The sequence below is a fragment of the Chaetura pelagica genome, unplaced genomic scaffold, assembly GCF_000747805.2.
Source record: "Chaetura pelagica isolate M959 unplaced genomic scaffold, ChaPel_1.0 scaffold123, whole genome shotgun sequence".
In the NCBI taxonomy this organism is placed as follows: domain Eukaryota; kingdom Metazoa; phylum Chordata; class Aves; order Apodiformes; family Apodidae; genus Chaetura; species Chaetura pelagica.
In genome coordinates this window covers 472,160-491,463 of record NW_009953295.1, presented here as the reverse complement: position 1 = coordinate 491,463, position 19,304 = coordinate 472,160, and the positions used below count along the sequence as shown (strand labels likewise).

The 19,304-nt window shown below is 39.7% G+C and overlaps 1 protein-coding gene across 1 annotated transcript in view; it reads right to left on the bottom strand.

Annotated features, from left to right (window-relative positions):
- Positions 1 to 3,703: 3,703 nt before the first annotated feature.
- SLC9A2 (solute carrier family 9, subfamily A (NHE2, cation proton antiporter 2), member 2) overlaps positions 3,704 to 19,304 on the bottom strand; it is a 33,013-nt gene continuing 17,412 nt past the window's right edge. The window contains exons 4-12 of the mRNA XM_009997947.1: positions 18,534 to 18,751; positions 16,973 to 17,175; positions 13,543 to 13,632; positions 12,182 to 12,252; positions 10,542 to 10,703; positions 9,483 to 9,579; positions 8,412 to 8,543; positions 6,334 to 6,424; positions 3,704 to 4,274 (exon numbers count right to left, since the gene is read on the bottom strand). Of these exons, the coding sequence (XP_009996249.1) occupies positions 3,901 to 4,274; positions 6,334 to 6,424; positions 8,412 to 8,543; positions 9,483 to 9,579; positions 10,542 to 10,703; positions 12,182 to 12,252; positions 13,543 to 13,632; positions 16,973 to 17,175; positions 18,534 to 18,751 (1,438 nt within the window). The 3' untranslated portion in view covers positions 3,704 to 3,900. The remainder of the gene's footprint in view (positions 4,275 to 6,333; positions 6,425 to 8,411; positions 8,544 to 9,482; positions 9,580 to 10,541; positions 10,704 to 12,181; positions 12,253 to 13,542; positions 13,633 to 16,972; positions 17,176 to 18,533; positions 18,752 to 19,304) is intronic.

Here is a 19,304-nt window from a genome sequence, read left to right as displayed (position 1 = left end):
ATCTCTCTTGAATTGAGGTGCCCAAAACTGGACACAACACTCCAGGTGTGGCCTCACCAGTGCTGAGTACAGGGGGACAATTGCCTCTCTACTTCTGCTGGTCACACTATTTCTCATACAAGCCAGGATGCCCTTGGCTTTCTTGGCCACCTGGGCACACTGCTGGCTCATATTCAGCTGCTTGTCCATTAGAATCCCCAGGTCCTTTTCTGCCAGACACTTTCCAGCCACACTTCCCCAGGCCTGTAGTTGCAGGGGGTTGTTGTGGCCCAAGTGCAGGACCTGACACTTGGCCTTGTTGAAGCCCAGACCATTAACATTAGCCCAATGATCTAATCTATCCAAGTCTCTCTGTAGAGCCTCCCTATCCTCATGCAGATCAGCACTCCTGCCTAACTTGGTGTCATCTGCAAACTTACTGATAACACACTCTATGTCCTTATCAAGATCATCAATAAAGATGTTTAACAGAAACGGTCCCAACACTGAGCCCTGAGGACACCACTTGTGACTGGCCCCAGCTGGGTTTGACTCCATTGGCCACCACTCTCTGGGCCTGACTGTCCAGCCAGTGCTTGATCCAACAGATCGTGTGCTCATCCAGGCCATGAGCAGACAGTTTTTTATGAGAGTTCTATGGGGAACAGTGTCAAATGCTTTCTGGAGGTCCAGAGAGACAATATCCACAGCCTTTCTCTCATCCAGTAGTCGGGTCATCAGGTCATAGAAGGAGATCAGGTTCATCAGGCAGAACCTGCCTTTCATAAACCCATGGTGACTGGGCCTGATCCCCTGGTTATCCTCTGTATGTCTTCTAATAACATTCAAAATTATCTGCTCCATGACCTTCCCTGGTACTGAGGTCAGATTGACAGGTTTATAGTTTCCCTGATCCTCCTTTCTTTCTTTCTTACAGATGGGTGTTAATTTGCTACCCTCCAGTCCACTGGGACCTTACCAGTTAGCCAGGAATTCAGGTAAGTAATGGAAAGTGGCTTGGTGACCACATCTGCCAACTGTCTCAGCACTCTTGGATGTAACCCATCCAGTCCTATAGACTTGTGTGTGTCTAAGTGGTGTAGTAGGTCTCTGACCACTTCCTCTTTAATTCTTTGCAGGACAAGGAAAAAAATAAAAATAAAAAAAATTATATATATATATAAAGGCAAACCTCTGACCCAAAGCAGAGCAATAACTCAATTAGAAGGGCTACCTGGTACACAGCCTGTGTCATCTGCTGCTGTCATTACTGAAAAGTGAGAGTTCCCAGAGAGGAGGAGGGTCTGACCCAGCAGTAGAGGAAAAGAGCCTGAAAAAGGTGGGAGGAGTGGGAATGAGGAAGGGACAGAACATTTGCAAGGAGACTTGTGATCCTGCTTCACAGCGTGACCATGTTAGAGATCTGCCTTCATGCTTGAATTCTGTAGACCTCAAAGTTCTTTGGAAAGGTAACAATGGGCTGGCATGTTTTGAGGCACCAAGAGCTTAAGACCATATTTCATAACCATGACCTTCAATTTGATGTGCTTGTATTACAGGGCACCCACTTAAAGTACCAGTGATCTGGGTGTGTACTGTACTAATGGACAACCAGAAAAGGAGTAAGGTTCCTGAAACCTGCATTCATTATTTACAATTGTGCCATAAAAAATTACAACCATTTAAAAGGAGAAAAAAAAAGGCAGCTTTCCTCAGATACAAGCCAATTGCTTGGTCATCATCAGCACATGAATGAGAAAATTCTACAGGGAGTAAAGTTAAATGTTGATGTGCAACATCTTAAATTTATTTATTTAGTTACTTGGTCTGGTTTCAGGTTTTAGATAAAACATCTAATCTAAACAGTCTGATCTGCAAGGAGGACATGGTTTCAAAACTGAAATCCAGACTCAAGGCTTCTTTCTTATTCAAGAATGATCCCAATAATGCAGTGACAAAGTACTCACTGGCAATTTTACTAACAAAAAAATATTTTCTTGTTGAAAGACATATTCAAATTTGTTTTTAAAGTTTTTCAGCTTTGTTTGAACCCAGTTTTATTTCCAAAGAGGAGATAATCATTCTAGCATAGCTAAGTATTGCCTTCCACAAAAATAATGTTTTGAGAATAGCCATGATCATTTGACTGAAATTTCTAGGGTTAACACAGCAGCTTAGTTTCCATTTGACACACAGGAGAAACTTCCATAGTTGGAACAGAGTAAAAATACCAATAGACTTGTGTCAATAAAAGAGTTGAGAAAGGTCTGATATTTCAAATATGTACATGAAATAAATATTTTGGAAAAGCTGTTACGAGAAGGAAAGACTTAAACCCCATTTATAAAATGAATTTATCAACCCCACCCATAAACATTTGAAAGAAAACTACCCTGTGATTTTAAAAGGAAATTCTGATTTTTAATAGTTCTTTCAAAACAAGCTTAAATTAAAAAAAAAAAAAATTAATCTTATTGCCCACAGATTTAGAAATGTTCTAATGAAGAAGAAAAGTTATGATTTCACAGTGTACATTCTTCAATTTAAGTTATCAATCCTTTAACAAATAGAAAGAAAATGATTTCTGCATTTTGCTGAAATGTGTATCTGTGCTAAAGCAAGCTCAAAACTTAAGACAGGTTAAGTGGGACAGAAAGTGCAAATTCCTGAGAGCTACAGTTAAGTACAATTTATTTTAATGCACCCTTCCTTCCCATATGCACTCAAATGGCAGCCATTTATGCTAGGATGAAGAAGTCCGTGTTTCTTATGGGTGTTACTGAGGTGCACAGTGACTCAAACTGATTCCAGGGCCCTGCTGTGCTACTTTTCTGTACAAACAAATTAGACGGAACATTTTTGTTCCTTGGAGTGCATAGCTCTGACAAAGAAAAGATTATCTTTCCCCTTTTACAATAGAGGAAACAAAAGGTAAAACACGTTGACCAGGGTCACAAGCATGAGTGAACAAGCTTTCTGGAGTCTCAGTGGTCCCTGACTCAGACAGGAGACTGCTCGCTTTGTCTACGTGCAGCGCTCTGCAACTATTCTACTTCTGTGTTTGCATTGCAACCAAGAACATAAGGTGCAAAAAAGCAATTTTGAGTAAGAACATTATTTATCCACTTGTAACTTTCTCTTTTTAGGACTTCTGGTGTCCTCCTAGGTGCTCTCAGCCCTTGTTAACATCATTGAAAGTCAAGGTACTGCAGATTTCCTTTGGTGATCCTCGGTACCTTGCAAAGGTTCCATATTGCCAAAAATTCATAAGGTAAAAATTCAAGCTATTCAGGTCTTGTTCCTGTTGCAACTCCTCTCTATAAATTGTATTTGCAATTCTGCTCCTGCAGCTTCTTTCTTATCTTCTTTTTTTCTGCATCACAGCTCTTTGAACAAACTGGACTTCAGGAATATATTTATTCTTCTTGCAGAGTCTATATGATAGGTGCATTGTGCAATTTTCATTGTTAGTCATGTTAAAGCTCTGGTTAAAACAAGTATTATTTGATTATAAATAAAATCTGAAATGATACAGAAGTTTTTTAAGAACCCATTCATCACTGTACTTTCAACAATGATTTTCAACGGATAACTGGGTATTGAACCTGTATGACTTGGTTCCACAAGAGATGATGTGATAAGGCACATTTCCATCCTATCTTAATAGTGGAAATAATGTAATTAAAGCATTGCCGTAAGTTATTTATAAATTAATTTTTTTTATCTTTTATGTCTTCAGCTTTGCAATTGCTCCAGTATTCTTTTTACTTAGTTAATGGCTTTGACTTTACCCAAATGGAAGTGGTTAGATCCACACTGAGGCTTGGTTGCATTATTTTAATGGATCCCGTGTCAGATAGCTTAGAATCCTAATTCAATATGTCCATGGTTTATTACCATTATTCTTTTTTTTTGCTATGTTTAGTATGGCTGGTTCTCAGGCTTACTTCTCTGCCTTTCTCCTTGTGATACCTGCCTAACTAACCGTGGTGGTGGCATAGGTCTTGCTGGCCCATGGTCTGCAGTCAAATCTTCCCTGCTCAAAGTGCCAAATCTTGGTCTGGTCAGCAGTGGCTGCCTGAACGCAATGGATGGCTGAGGCAAGGTGCTTGGCTCCTGCTGCTCTCCTCGTCCATCCTGGCCCCCATCAACTTCGTTCTTCCACTCCACCCTAAACTCAGGTGCTGGTGGTCTCTGCTGTCTCAGTCTCTGGTCTCTCAAGATTTTCCCTGCTCTGGGTCTTAGATTGAGCACTGTGGTAGCAGCATCCAGCTCAGAGTCACTGCTGTCACCCACTGTTAATTGAAAACAAAATTTAAATTTTAGGCGCAGAAGGTTGCAGTTTCAGAAATACTTGAATAAGACCACACAGAGCACTAATAGCCATAGAAGAAAGCTTCCCAGGGCTTTCTGGTTAGACCTAATGACAGACACTTAGGTCTGACAGGACAGAGAACAAATCTGAATTACAAACATCCCTCCACTCAAAACTGTGATTTTTAGAAAGCCCCTACTCAGCTTCTCCTTAATCACCATTCGAGTTGATATTTCCCCAGCTCTTCCTCTGGACATGGAAAAATCTGACTCTTTCTGAGCTATCTGGGGTCTAGTCCCTGCTTATGTCCAAGCAGGATACAGAAATGGGATTCCTCACCCTCACATCCAATGAAATCTAGTCTGAGAGGAATTTCTATAGCACAATATGTACAGAGGCTCCAGAAATCTGACTTTGGAAAAGGCAAGTCAACAGTCCACTGAGCAAAGGATTTCAGATCTCCCATGGTAAATGCTCAGAGGAGAAGAAATATACTGTTCTCAATATGCCTGAATGTAAGGTATCAAAGAAAATTCATAGCACAAAGCTCATACACTGAAAGTGCTGCAGACTCCTTCACAGCAGGGTAGAAAATGGTCAAGGAAAAGCTGGCATAATAATTCAGGAAATGTTCTTATATGATCGCTGTCAGGTAAACCAAGCTGGAAACTTCCTGGATGTGTACATGAGCACATACTTTCCCCAGCAGACTTCTTTTAAATTGATTAGCATATTTCTCAAAACTTCCACGCTTCAGTAATATGATAATCATTTTAACAATCATTTATGAATAGCCTGAAATTTGTTCTCAAACTTAAATCAGATCCAATGTTTTAAATATATCAAAGCAAATTGTGTATTGTGCAACTGTCATAAGAACAACTTCTATTAGTAACCTACATGTTATTTCTTTTAAAAAGGTGAGGAAGAGGTCAACAAATATATAACAGTACATAATCGTCCATTCACCCAGATAATTATATGTCAAGAAAAGTCTTTATCAGACTGTATTTACAGGCTCCCCCCCCCCAATATGTCAACTAATATATTTTTTGACAACTAAATAATCTGGAGGCAGATTTCCTTTTTAATTATAGGTGACAGTAGGTGACCTCTGCAGACATAACTACAGAATAAAAAGTATCCTACACAGCAAAGACATAATTATCAAGAGAGAAAAAACAAGGTCTATTGCTAAATTAATTTGGAAGAGTGGGAAAACAATTGGGATGGGGATCAAGACATTTTAATGATTGTGCAGAGATTCCATCTTCCCAGCAAGAGATCTTGATGGTTGCCTGTCATAAAACAGAATGCTCCTGAGCATGGTATTGACATGGAAAGGCAATCAGTAAAAATCAAAAGTAGAATTGGGCAAAGTTTTCATGGCACATGATTGCCTTCCTACAGATTTCTTCTTTTTTGTTAGAATTCAAGAATTCCAGTATAAAACAACTGTTTATGAGCTTAGGCATAAAAGAAATAATTGACATTTTGGTTGTAAACCACAGCATTTTGGGAAATTCTTCATGACAACCATAAACCAGACCTCATGTCCTCATTCTCTTCTCTGGTTTGGTTCTCAGAACAGTGACCTCTATCCTGACCTCAGTGAGAAAAGAAAACAAATAGGCTCATAATCCAAGAAGAAGATCTGGACATTTTGGAATAAGTACAAGGAGACTAAGCCACGGCAACGTTTCTGGTGCAGAAGTGTTTCAACTGCTGCTTGCTGACACAAGGAGATGTGCTGGAAGACTATGCCACTATGGCATCTGAACTGAGAAACAACCACAAGACTGCTTGCAGAGGCACTTCTCTGCACTCAACTATCAGCTTTTGGACCCATTGCTTTAATGCTCTAAAATCCAAATATACTGTGATGGTATTAACTATAGAAAGAAAGCACATGCACATATAACATTTAGTATTTATTTGAAAATGAATATGCTGATTTATCTATACCATCCCAGGAAAAACTTTCTTTCTACATAGGGAAAGTGCAGCACAGTAAGAAAGAGCAGAACATTTTTCATTACCTTTGGAAGACGTTTTATTCCTCACTCGTAGTTTCTCTGGGAGTTTAGTGTTTTTAGGAAGTGAAAGGAATCTTTTTGTATTTGCAGCAGCCTGCATACAAAGTAATATAAGAAATGGTCAGTGACTGCAGACTGAATTACCTGCAAAATGTATGTTAAGATACACAACTGAGGCTTGAACAGGTTTATGTAGCTGAAGGGCTTGGAGAGTAGTTTGGGATTAGCTAATATGTGACCTTTTACTACACACTCAAGTTAACACTGATTGCTGGTTGAGGTCTGTGCTAACTACAGTAAATACTGAGTGATCTCAAGCAGATTAATCAAAGGAAAGCCTAGTGATATGCTCTCTGAGGTCAAAGTTAGTAAAATGTATGTTCTCTAGCCTTACCTGTACAAGTTTTTCTAAGGAAGGCAAACATAGCATGACTTCACGCAGCTCCAGTTTGAAACTTTTTATTAGTCAGCTACAAAAATGAGGTTGAGACTGAAGCTCAGGTGCAAGAACTAATCTGTATTCTGATCCTGCCAGGGCTTTATACATATAAATGACTTTGTACAGTTGACTAGTCACACTGAGGCTGATGGGAAAGTTAGGGAGCAGCATGATCATTTACCAGTTCAGGGCATAAGCCCCTTGTTTTCCAAGACTAAGCTGTAAAGTCCCTGGGAGCAAAACACACCTCATGCTTCCTGGTACAGGAGAGGTGTTTTCCAGGGCAGGTTACTTTTTTTTTTTTTTTTTTAAATTGAAAAGTTCCTCAAGGGCATCCTTGTTACAAAGATCTTTTTAAAACCATTACAGTATACCAGCTCTTCTCTGTGCCATTCATTGTTGCATACTCAAAGGGAACCTGACAGGAAATTCATTTTCCAGGAGAAATTTTCCTCTTTGGATATTGTAGTGCTGCTCAGGACCACTATGCTTCTCTCCCTGGTGGATTTATCCAAGAATAATTATTTTAAAAATGCACCCTGTTTCTCTCCCTGCTGCAAAAAATACCTGTTTCTCTCCCTGCTGCAAAAAATGTCTCAATCCTGCTGTGTCTCTCTGTTATTCCACCTAGTAACATATGTAACCTTGGTTAGAGGAAAAAAAAACAAAACAGAAACAGACATTGTCACTATTAATACCAGAGTAGCCCTGGTAATGATCACAAATGAGATATAGCACTTATTGGAAACATTGTTACAGCCTCAGCTGTAATGTACAAATGTGTCAGTGAAGATGACAGTCAGGAAGTATTCCTGCCACATGACAATACATATTTATAGGAGGGTTAATTTCCCTGATACTGAAAATGTGATCAGTTTCTCTGCTGAATCAGTGTGCTCCTTCAAATAGGGACTGAAGTTTACAGTGAGCATCTTGCAGGATTGTCTCAGAGACCCAAATATTATCATGCCACAGCATTTCTTGTAGGTGGAGGGCGGTCTCCTTTTCTGTTAAAATCTGAAGTCCTTGCTACATTTATTAATTCTAAAGAGCCCAAAACATTGTTCAAATGAAGAGCTCATTCTGACTGACTTGATAAAAGTTCTCTTTCCCATATTTTGGAGCATACTGTGTGTAGTTTCTCTGTCTCAAAGTAATTTTCGACCTTGTTCTTCCACGCTTCATCAAAATACCAATAGAGAATACTGACCATCCCTTAGAAGTACACTGTGTGCAGAGCCTGTCCAGCTCCTCTGAGATAAAATTATGGCAGCAGATCCCCCTCCCATAGCACATTCTGTAAGACTGAAGCTTTGCTGAAAAGATCAACACATGTGCAACTCTACGTGTAAGCGTGACATTGGAATGGTGTTCCCAGGGAAGTGGTGGAGGCCCCGTCCCTGGATGTGTTCAAGGAAAGGCTGGATGCCATGGTCTAGCCGACGTGGTGTTGTTGGTCATAGGCTGCACTTGATGATATTAAAGGTCTTCTTCAGCCTTGGTGATTATGTGACTCTGCGATTGTATGTGCAGTTGTCTTCCCAACTTAGGATTTAGTTTTTCTGCATTTCAGAAGATTTCTTTCTGCATGACATTTAGCTACAAAGTACTGCTTTCTATAAAACAATCAAAATGCAAGTACCGGTCTTTCTCTTGACAAGCTGTTTGTCTTCCTCAGGCTCTCCCTGAGGCTGTGCCGGCGACGGATCAGAATTTCTTTGGCCTGCTTTTCATTTGCATCTGCAGCCAGGCTATGTCGATTATATGACATGGTCTGCAACAGAAAACCAGTGGTCACATTCTGAAAACAATAATGTCAAGTGTATTAAACCATATGTACAGTGCAAAATAGGCTTTTTGCTTTAATATTTTAATAAGCATCAAAAAACCTTTTGAACAAAATCATATTGAGGGGAGTTGGAACTAGATGATCTTTAAGGGCCCTTCCAACCCAAACCATTCTGCTATTCTATGATTAAGAACAACAATTGTGCCAGCATTTCTTTAGCTATCTGCTTCACAAGCACCTGTTTTGTTTGGGGTTGTTTTTTCTTTGACCTGATGGTCTTTATAATGAAAGAGAAATTGGAAAAAGCTGGCTTAATACAGCATTTACCCCACATCATACTAGCTCGGTCAGTATGTCAGTAGAGGACGCACATTTGAAAGCAATGAGTCACCTAGGGGGAACTAATTTTTACTTCCAGCAAGCTGAAGCTTGTTCTACTTTTGAATGTTTTCCAAGGGCTCAGGCATACAAACTACTTAGCCACAGGAGGGTAAATGTGAAATGTCCTTTTGCTTTTATTTCACTGTTTTTCCAGCTCATCACCTCTGCTCTTAATACAAGCAACTTCAGAACCAGAGGCAAACGGGAAATCTAATCCTATATCATGAAGTGACCAAAAATACACTGATATGAGTGGACAGTGTTGGACTGAATTTGCACCTATGATTCTTTTTAAATAATGTAAGTATTTTGCAGGTAATATGACCAAAAAAATCCCCATGTTAAGCTTTATCAACACTACAAGATCAAGTAAGCCACTTATATGAAGGAGTATGAATATGTTGCTGTAGGACATGGATTCACAGGCAGTAGAATTTCTACGCTATAGTACATCAGATAAACTAGCCGAAAGGTATGTTAGGAAGGTAATCAGTATATTCAAAGAGAAGCAGGGTGTTTAAGTTTGCAAAACTTCATCCTTACTCGATGTCGTATTTGGTAGAGATTCTTTGTTAAGATTTCCCGCATGTTTTCCATTTCAGTGGGAGAAAGTGGCTTTATCTTTCCTTCATGATATTCACTGTGTTAGGATAAAAAAAAATAAAATAATAAAGTGGAGGAAAGAGAGAGGAAGAATGTTTTTATTGTTTTAGTGCTGCAAAAAGCATTTAAAAATGATCCAGGAAGAGGTAAAAGCATAACATGTAGGAATGAAACCCTGATCTCATTTGAGTCAATGGCAAGACTTCAAGCTCAGTCTCCCAAATATGATGCAACTTACATTAAATTGTAAGCCCTTCAGGCTTCCCCTGTAGCTGTTTGCAGCAGATGGGCAGGCACTGGTTCAAATCCAGCTCTACTCTATGTGGCAAATCAATGTTTCCCTGACCAGCTGCCCTTGTAAAACTACCAGCTCTGGATAAGGACAGCTCACCAAGTGCTTCATCTGTGAGCTGCAGGCAAAACACTCTCATTTCACATCCACTTACTGTTCAGGTGACATTTGGACATGAAGTGTCCTAAGTCAAAGTGATTATTCAGAGGAGGGCCACAAACATGATCAAAGGGCTGGAGCACATCTGCCATGAAGACAGGCTGAGAGAGTTGGGGCTGTTCAGCCTGGAGAAGAGAAGGCTCTGGGGAGACCTTATAGCAGCTTTCCAATACCTGAAGGGGCCTACAGGAAAGCTAGGGAGGGGTATTTTACAAGGGTGTGTAGTGATAAGATGAAGGGGAATGGTTTCAAACTGGAAGAGGAACGATCAAGGTTAGACACCAGGAAGAAACTCTTCACAATGAGACTAGTAAAACACTGGAATAAGCCACTTCTCCTCCCTGGAGGTGTTCAAGGCCAGGTTGGATGCAGCCTGGTCTAGTGTGAGGTGTCCCGCTCATAGCAGGGAGGTTGGAACCCAATGATCTTTAAGGTCCCTTCCAACCTTAACCATTCTGTGAGTCTATGATTCTCCCTACAGACTGGGCAGTGAAATAAATTATGTGACCCAGCTGAAATGCTTGACCACACTGGCATTGTTTTCTTACCTGAGAGACACTGATGATGGGACTTTGCTTATCATTCCACTCTCTGCCATCTCAATGGCATGTTTGATTTCCAACTTCTTATACAAAGAAACAATGCTGGATTTGGGCTGGTTCTCCCGGATTAGAAGTCTTCGCAGGTATTTATTGTCAAACTTCTTAAACCTTTATGTGAAGCAAACCAACCCAACCAGTTAATTGTTACTGTGCATAGTTAGGGAAAGCCAATATACTGCAGCTAATGCAATTGTAAATTAGTTTCTTTCCTGGGAATGTGTCTGTTCGCATTAACAGCCTACTGTTAAGTAAAATGATGAACATGATCCTTTCTTATGTTGGTATGTTTTTATGTGGCCTATATAGTATTAACTTGTGTTTTAGTTAATATATTAATGGACAGTCTCCCTAGCAGCATCTTTTAGATATTCTGTTATTAGGCAATATTATTTTTAATTCTCCACTTTCATCAAGGCAAAGAGAACATTAAATATTTACTGTAATAACAAATAAAAGGTCTAAATTTGCATTGACTGCTTTTTCTTTGAAATTTTAGCCTACTCTTGTAAAACTTTGGAAATTCTCCCTTCCTCTAAAGCAACTGCAACCCTCTTGAATGCTTAGTGAAAAAATATTGATTATAGCTGGAGAGATCTTGTTTGTCACAAAATACTTTGCCCTCTGGTCATTCTAAAGTTATTCTTGAATTTGGGTCAAAAATGTTTCAGAAGGTCATGAAGAGGTGGGACCCTCCTCAACTCTGTAATCTGTTAATTAAAGATCTCACACAGATTGGAGGAGAACTAGGCTGAGGAAAGGAAAGTTGAACCCATACAGTCTGAATGTCCTCACTGTCATGCCTTCACATCATTTGAAGAGGGCTCTTCTCAGCCTTTCCTGCTGGTGCTAGTTCTCTTTGAAGAAAACTTAAATTCTTGTTGGAGCAGCGACTAAAAGATGGTTGAGCAATGCCCAAACTTTGGATCTAAAGGATTTCAGTGTAAAAGAATGTGCTTCTGAGAAAAAGGAGTTATATCCAAACCAATGATGATTATGATGATTCAGCAGCCAAACTGAAAACAGGAATTACTCAGGTATTGCCAGTGGTAATCTTAACTGACTCTAAGTCTTAAATAATACCATCAACAACTGTGGAGCTGCCTGCCAGTAGGATCTCTCATGCATTGCATATCAGCTAGTGCCTTGATCTTTCTAGAGAAAGCCTGAAAGCTTTCATATGTCTCCCATCAAATAGGGAAGTAACCCCTAATTTAACACCACAGAAATGTACAATTTCTAGGAGGAAAGCTGGATGGGAAGAAAGGCTCAGCAGGCATACATGAAATGCTCTGAAACAGTCAGAAAAGAGGGAGAAGACAGGCACCCTTACAAGGTACAATCCTTTACCCTGGGATCAGAGAACTGCTTTTCTTTCCAGCTGGAGATTTTGTTCTACTTGCTTGTGGCTTAGTAAAAAGACATTGTTTTGCTCCTTTCCCTTTTTTATCCACACTTTCTAAAAACAACTATCTGCTTTGAAGAAAAAAATGCTGAAAATGAAATCTGATGCCTAACAGCCTTCGTTTGTTGCTGCTGAGCCAGTCTGGCCTCTCCTATATAACAAAAGTTTCAAATTACATTCTTACTTATCTCTCCAAAAGTTGTGACCCCAGTGTCCACACACATCTTCAATTCCAGTCTTCACATGGTCAAAGAACTAAAGGGAAAATGTTGATTCATTACATAAATTTACAGACATCTCTTGGCTTTCCCTTAGATATTATTAATTTCTAACACTTCAAACCAGAAAAGTCTAATCTGAATTCAAGACACTTCAGTTTAACTAAATGCAGTCTAATGAAACTCAGAGCCAGACTTTGTTCCCTTGGAGCTTCCTCAGCTCACAGCCCCAAAAGGACAGAAGGTAGTTACTAAGTTCCTCAACATCAGTCTTTCTCAGCTTCTACCTGAATCTGGAGGTTACTCTTCCCCCCATATTTTTATTTATTTTAAATTCCCTAACCATTCAAGACTATGCCTGGGACTTCTACAGGGACTTCCCCAGGCCTGACAGTGAACCAAATATGACTTTACAGAGGAGAGAGCCTGAGTGAGCAGCAGCTCCTGGCATTACCACCGGCCTCTCAGGATGTACAGGACAGAGCTGAGACACCCAGCATCAGGTCCTGAGCTCCTGTTTTAGGGGATTGTGGTCTAATATTAAAAACACACTCTTCCTCAGTCTATTATGAATTATGAAGCAATGAATCAGTTCTGCTAAGATCTCACTTGATTCCCAGAGGCAGCTTTCTTGCTCTTAATTCAAGTACCATAGTAGGGGCTTCTCAAATTCAGGAATGAATCCTGGCATATATTTCCAAAGGATAAGCTCCAAACGGATCGACTTTTAGATGCCTACATTGACTTCTTTGCTGAATGTAGCTCTTACTCCTCATTTTTAGAATTTCAAACCACCTGCCACAAGTATGCTGCAAGGAGATATACATTCAAGAATATGCATGGCTAATGCACTGCAATAATTGGAGACATATATGTATGAAATGCAAATCCACAAAGAGGCTGATGATGTGAGAGTTTAGTAAGTTTAAGAGTGCGTTTAGAAGGAGTTTGAATTTATTTCATTAGACTAGCTCAAATGCAATGGAATGCAATTAAATTGGCAAATGTTTCCTAATGTAGCCAAGTTCTAAAATAACACATATCTCATATGTGAAACAAACTATAGAAAGTTAATTTAGCTTAAGAGGTGAACAATTAAGAAAGTGAAGATTCCAAAATAGTGATATGTAGTAACGCTAATTTTGATAATTGCCAAAAGTTAAATATAAGCTTTACAGTTATTGTGCTTATAACAGCTATCAAAAAGAAATCTAAAAAAGCATGTGTCTCTCTGTAATACTGTGTGCTGAATCGTCATCGTGCTGAAAGCCAGTAGAAATTTCACCTATATGAGGGTTTCATCTATGACAGTGAAGCTGCAACATACCCTGTTATAAATTTCTTCACCGACAGCAGGCTGCTTTTTATTTGACCTTTTCACATCAAGAAATTCCACCAGTGGGCGAATTGTTATTCCCTATGAAGAAGGGGGAAAAAAAATAGTTGTTTGTTTTTTTTTCCATAACACAAAGAAAAACCAAAGACATTCAGTCTTTTCCACTCCTGTCAGAGGATTGAAAATGGTCTTTATGGTCTTTATGGATACCCTTTTACTTTCCTAACCCCCAAATCCAGCTTGACCCTAGTATCATATAATAGTGTTATAATAGTTTATTTGCTGTTAAGTCCTTGTCATCACACAGACTCCACTAATGCAACAAAATGAAGCAAGGGGCTCCAAGAGGGGAAACCTGGCAGACCCCATCAGGAATATGACAATTGCCCCATCCATAGTATCTTTAAACTTTTTTTTCAGTTCTATTATGTATTAGAAAACCCCTCACTTGTTTTCTAAATTAAAAAACAGATCCCCTGTCATGCCAAAGCAAATATATTAAGTTCTCTTTGCTAGTGATTACTTCCACAACAGGTGGAATCTTAAAGATGTGGCAACAGTAGCACTAAAATTGCTATTCAGGACTCCTGACACTAAGACTTCTTGTAAATATGTGTCCTTGCCTGACTGTTCTTAGAGAAATAACACAAAATTTTGGCTGTCCTGGAATGATATAATGGTTTTGAACAATTATTTGTGGAAGAATTGACATAATTTGTTTATTTGTATAGGCACACTGGCACAGGAGAGAGAAATGAATCTCTCATCATGTTGACATAAGTCCCTACTATCCCAGACAACCAGGTCACATATTTCTTTTCGTAAATCAATTGAGCGTTATCTTAAAAGTAGTTAGGTTTTGTTGCCCCATTGCTCATGGAACACTCATCCTGAACTTTATTGTTCTGATAATTAGAAAGCTGCTTTCTTAATTGCATCATGGTCACATTGTACCACTTTGTTCTTGTGCCAACATTTGTCTTTTTTGTTTAAACAGTGTTCCTCCTTCTCTGGTATTCACTCCCTGATATAAACAGTAATTCTATTCCCTCTTCTCCTTCAGTTTGCTAAGGCCAAGGCATCCTGGTCTCCTTCCACATGACAGGCTTACCACTCCCATGATCGCTGTAGAACATGACATTCTCTGATGGAAATACCTGTCTCAGTATGTCTTAGTGCAGATATGCCTTTCTTCTGTCCCTCACTGCACTGAGGGCTTAAACTCAACCCTGTTATCAACTAGTACGCCTGTGTCTTTTCACCTTTCTATTCTTTTCCAAATGACAGTTTCCCATTTTGTAAGAGAAATCCCTAGTAAGAAAGTCCTAGCAAGAACACGTTCACACTTATTACTGTTAAATTTCATTCTGTCTCTATCATGCTTGCCCTCAATTAATGCTCCTCTTTCTACATGATACTGCATCTCACTTTCACCCTGAAAACACCTTCCAAAGGGTGTCATCAAGAAACATCAATGCCAAAAACTCCTACATTTATGTGCCATGGTCAATAACACGAAAACTAAACAAAACTATTCACAGAAACTATCCTTGAGGAATTCCATTAATAACATCTTGTCAGCCTATCATCTGACCAGGATCGTCGAATGCTGGAGCAGGTGCCCAGAGAGGCTGGGGAACCTCCATCCATGGAGATAATCAGAATGCAACTTGACATGTTCCTGAGCAATGTGATCGAACTTTGAAACTCGACCTGCTTTGGGCATGGGGTTGGACTAGAGACGCCCAGAGGTCCTCTCTGACCCAAAGGACCATATGCTTCTGTTCCCCTTTATAGGAGAAACTGTCAGTTCTTTTCTCATCCACTTTACAACTATTCTAATGTCAATATAAACCTCAGTTTAATGAGTAGTTAACAACTTCCTATGCAGTGCCCTCCTTCAAAGATCTTACAATAGTCTAGTTAGATGAACTCTCTAGAAAAGAAACTGCCTTAACAAAGAATGATAGCAGGTTTCCCTTTTTTGAACTGTGTTGCATTTCATAACACATTCCATTTACCTCCATATTTTAAATTATTCTATTCTTCAAAATAATTTTTCACATATTACAAGCTAAGGTCAGCTAACTGACCTCCTATTGTTCCAGTTATCTTTTCCCCAAGCATGACCATAGATACTTATTACTTCCCATAACACCTTTCTTCATGTACAAGGAAGGTTAATTTTTTTATTTACTTTTTTTTCCCACAGACCTGAAACTCCATGTAGTAGCCTCACATCTTTCTCAACATTCTGGATAATGACTAAACCCACATGTTTCTTTGGCAGGCTTAATCTCCATTACATTTTGCTGGTTTCAGTCATGTCCCTCTCTCTTGATCACTCTAACCAGGTCTCCATGGCCGTGCTGACACCACAGACAGAGTCACAGAATCACAGAATTGCCAAGGCTGGAAAGGACCTTTGAGATCATCAAGTCCAGCCTATGACCTAACACCACCCCATCAGCTAGATCATTTACCCCCAACGCTTAACCATAGACCTATAACAGTAGACCCTTACACTAGATCCTTAACCCTAGACCCTTAACCCTAGACCATTTAATCTAGATGTTTATACCTAGATCCTTAAAACTTGACCTTTAACGCTAGAGTCCTAACCCTGGACAGAATAGTCCCAGAAGATCATCCAGTACAACCATAACCTAAATCCCCCTACCATAAGCTAACCTACCCAATCAGTGCTTAAATCATGCTGCTAAGCACTATATCCTTTCAGGTAGTTGTAGAGAGCAATAAGGTCTCCCTTCAGCTTCCTCTTCTCTAAACTAAACAATCTGACTTCCCTCAGCCTCTCCTCATAGGGTTTATTCTCCAGACCTTTCACCAGCTTGGTAGCTCTTCTCTGGACTCGTTCCAGAAGCTCTACATCCTTCCTGAAGTGAGGGGCTCAGAACTGGACACAGTACTCAAGCTGTGGCCTCACAAGTTCTTAACAATCTTCCACACACCTTATGCATGGATGTCCAGCTGGTTTGCAGCACCACTGTCTAACACTCAGACTCACACACTCCAGTCCACCTCTCAGTGCCCTCAGTGTCTTCCATCCCTTGCTCACTGTGCAGTGTATCCAACACCAAAGTCCTGTGTAAATGCACAACTTGAAATATTCTAACAAGGAATTAGTGCTGGGGCTGTACCCAGATTATCTTTTATCTCTGCTCCAACCTCACTAGGTCTTAAATGCTTAGTACTACTTATGTGTTAGCGTAAGTACTTATTATCTAAGCATACTTTTGCTACTTCTCTTCCATCTGCATACCATTTTTTCCTAAACTACAACCATGAAGTGTACCTTCAATTATGTTCCTACCAGTAAGTTAGGACATCTGTTTTTCTGCCCATTGCTTATTTACAATCTGTCTGAGAAAGAATAAGTCTAGAAGAGGAAAGGCATTACCTGAATGAAAACAGTAAAGAATATCACCACAATAACAGCAGTGATGAACAATTTCTTCCTGGGGAACACAGCAGGAGGAAGCAGAAATACAAGTGAAAAACAAATAGCTCCTCGGAGGCCTCCATAGGCAATAATAAATTGGTCCTTAAAAGTGAGAGGAATTGTCCGGAATACATTTATGATCTGAGTCAGAACAAAAACACCTGAGGGAAAAAAATAAAACAACAAAAAAACCCCACAGAAATGCAGACAGGAAGGGGGGAAAAAAGGATGGGAGAAAAAAAGGGAAATTAAAATCACATATAAATACTCCACGATATTAATATTTGGTTTAAAAAAATATTTTTTCCTTATGTATAATTGGAGAAATGAAATGTTACTTAGCAGCTTGAAAACAACATGGAACAAAAATTCACAATGCCTAAGGAGTATCATCTTAAACATATTTAGTGAGATAACCACATCAGGATTTAGGACTCAAAGCAACTAATTGATCTCTACAAGACAGCTATCTGCTAGACTCTGCACCTCTAGGACAGCAGTAGTTCCCTGTGTTAGTATAGACCAAGACTCCTAATATTTTTTTAATAGGATTTGAGGTGCTTTTAAACATTTCGGCTTGTCACCTCTGTCAATCTACGCCTTGAATCCTGCAAAATCCTATTAATTCACTTAATTTTACTTGCACAGACAGGAAGGCGGCAAGACTGGGGATGGAGGGGAAGATGTCAATGCATGCTGATGCACAAAAGGCAAAGGCTGCAGGGATGTGGAAGACTAGAGTAAAGGTACAAAGGCAGGTGAAGGAAGCAAGCATGGGGCCAGGAGATGAGGGGACTCAGGCTGCTTGGCTATTTTCCAGTGTAAGGTATTAATTGTGGGGTTCCAGGTGCAGGAGAAAATAGTCCAAATTTCTGCACTGGAAGGAGACTTGGGAGCTGGAAGGAGGGGTGCAGCAGCAGCCCAGAGCATGAGCCACCTCTACACACAGACAGACAGAATCACTACACAGGGAACTGCATGATCTACAAGCCTGACATGCACTTAAGTCTGAAGGTAAAAGAAAAAGACCTAGCATTTCAGATTCAGGAGGGGTCAATCAGCTTCTTTACACAACTTTTTTATTCACAATACATACCTGAATGACACTATAATTACAGCATTTCTTGTTTTGATGCTATTTATGCCAATGATTGGGAAATCCCACAGCTAGTAAACATAAATTTAAAAAAACCCATAACTGTTTTACTGTTGTTCAACTGCTAATTCTTCTAAGCAAAATTTGCTTATTTAAAAATGAATCTTTATTTAAATACATGTACTCTGATTAACAAGCAGACTGCCTCTGACTTTAAATGGGCAGGATCAGGACCAGACTGATTTCTGGGTTCCATTGTGTGGGAAGGTAGAAGCTGACCCTGACATCTAGGACATATTACAAATCAGAAGACCATTCTACAGGCTAATGGGGCTCTGCCTAAATCTTGGCATTTTCTATGTAAGGGGAGGTAAAAAGTTTCACTGGCAAAGAATACCAACAGGTAATCTGAGACTTGCTTACCCAGTGCCCTCCAGATTAAACAGAAAAGGAGGGTGAAGCTAACGAAGGCCCAGTTCCATTCATGGTTCTTCCCAACTGTAGATACTCCCATGAAGATGAAGATTAAGGTCTCACTGACACTGCTCAGCATCTTCATGAAATACTTTATTGTTGTATAGGATTTTTGGGAAACATTTTCCTCCACATATTTATTCATGGTCATGGCACAAGCTGTAATCCTGAAAGGAAAGCATTACCCTGTATTTCATTAGTTTCATTTTTTTTTAGCTTCTCTCATTTCTACAAAACAGTTTTCACTTTGCCATAGTTCTCTTTAAATTCAAAGCATAATTTACTCCATAACCATTCTCAAATGTATAGACTTGTTGATCCTAAAGTTTTGGGCACAAGATTTTTTTTTTCAACAGCTGGGGTTTTTCTGAGAAGACATCACTCTCCTCAATGGTAGTAACAATAGCCAGCTCACCTTCTCAGGCAAACCGAGCAGCAAGGCTACAATTTGTCATCCTCCACAACTCTATGCCACTGCTTCCTTTGCCTGTGCATAGAACTGACCATGGACTCATAGGAGAAATACACAACCAGAAATTATGCTGGTGCTTTCACACATTTAAAGCACCTAAAAATGAAAGAAACAGGCTGATACTTCCTCAGTATGGTTGCCCATGGTGTGGGGATAGCTGAGTACCACTAAGCTACAAAGTTCACATATTTAAGAATAGTTAGCAGAGCTGGCTGAAGGATAACCTCAAGGTGGTGCCTCAGTGTAGG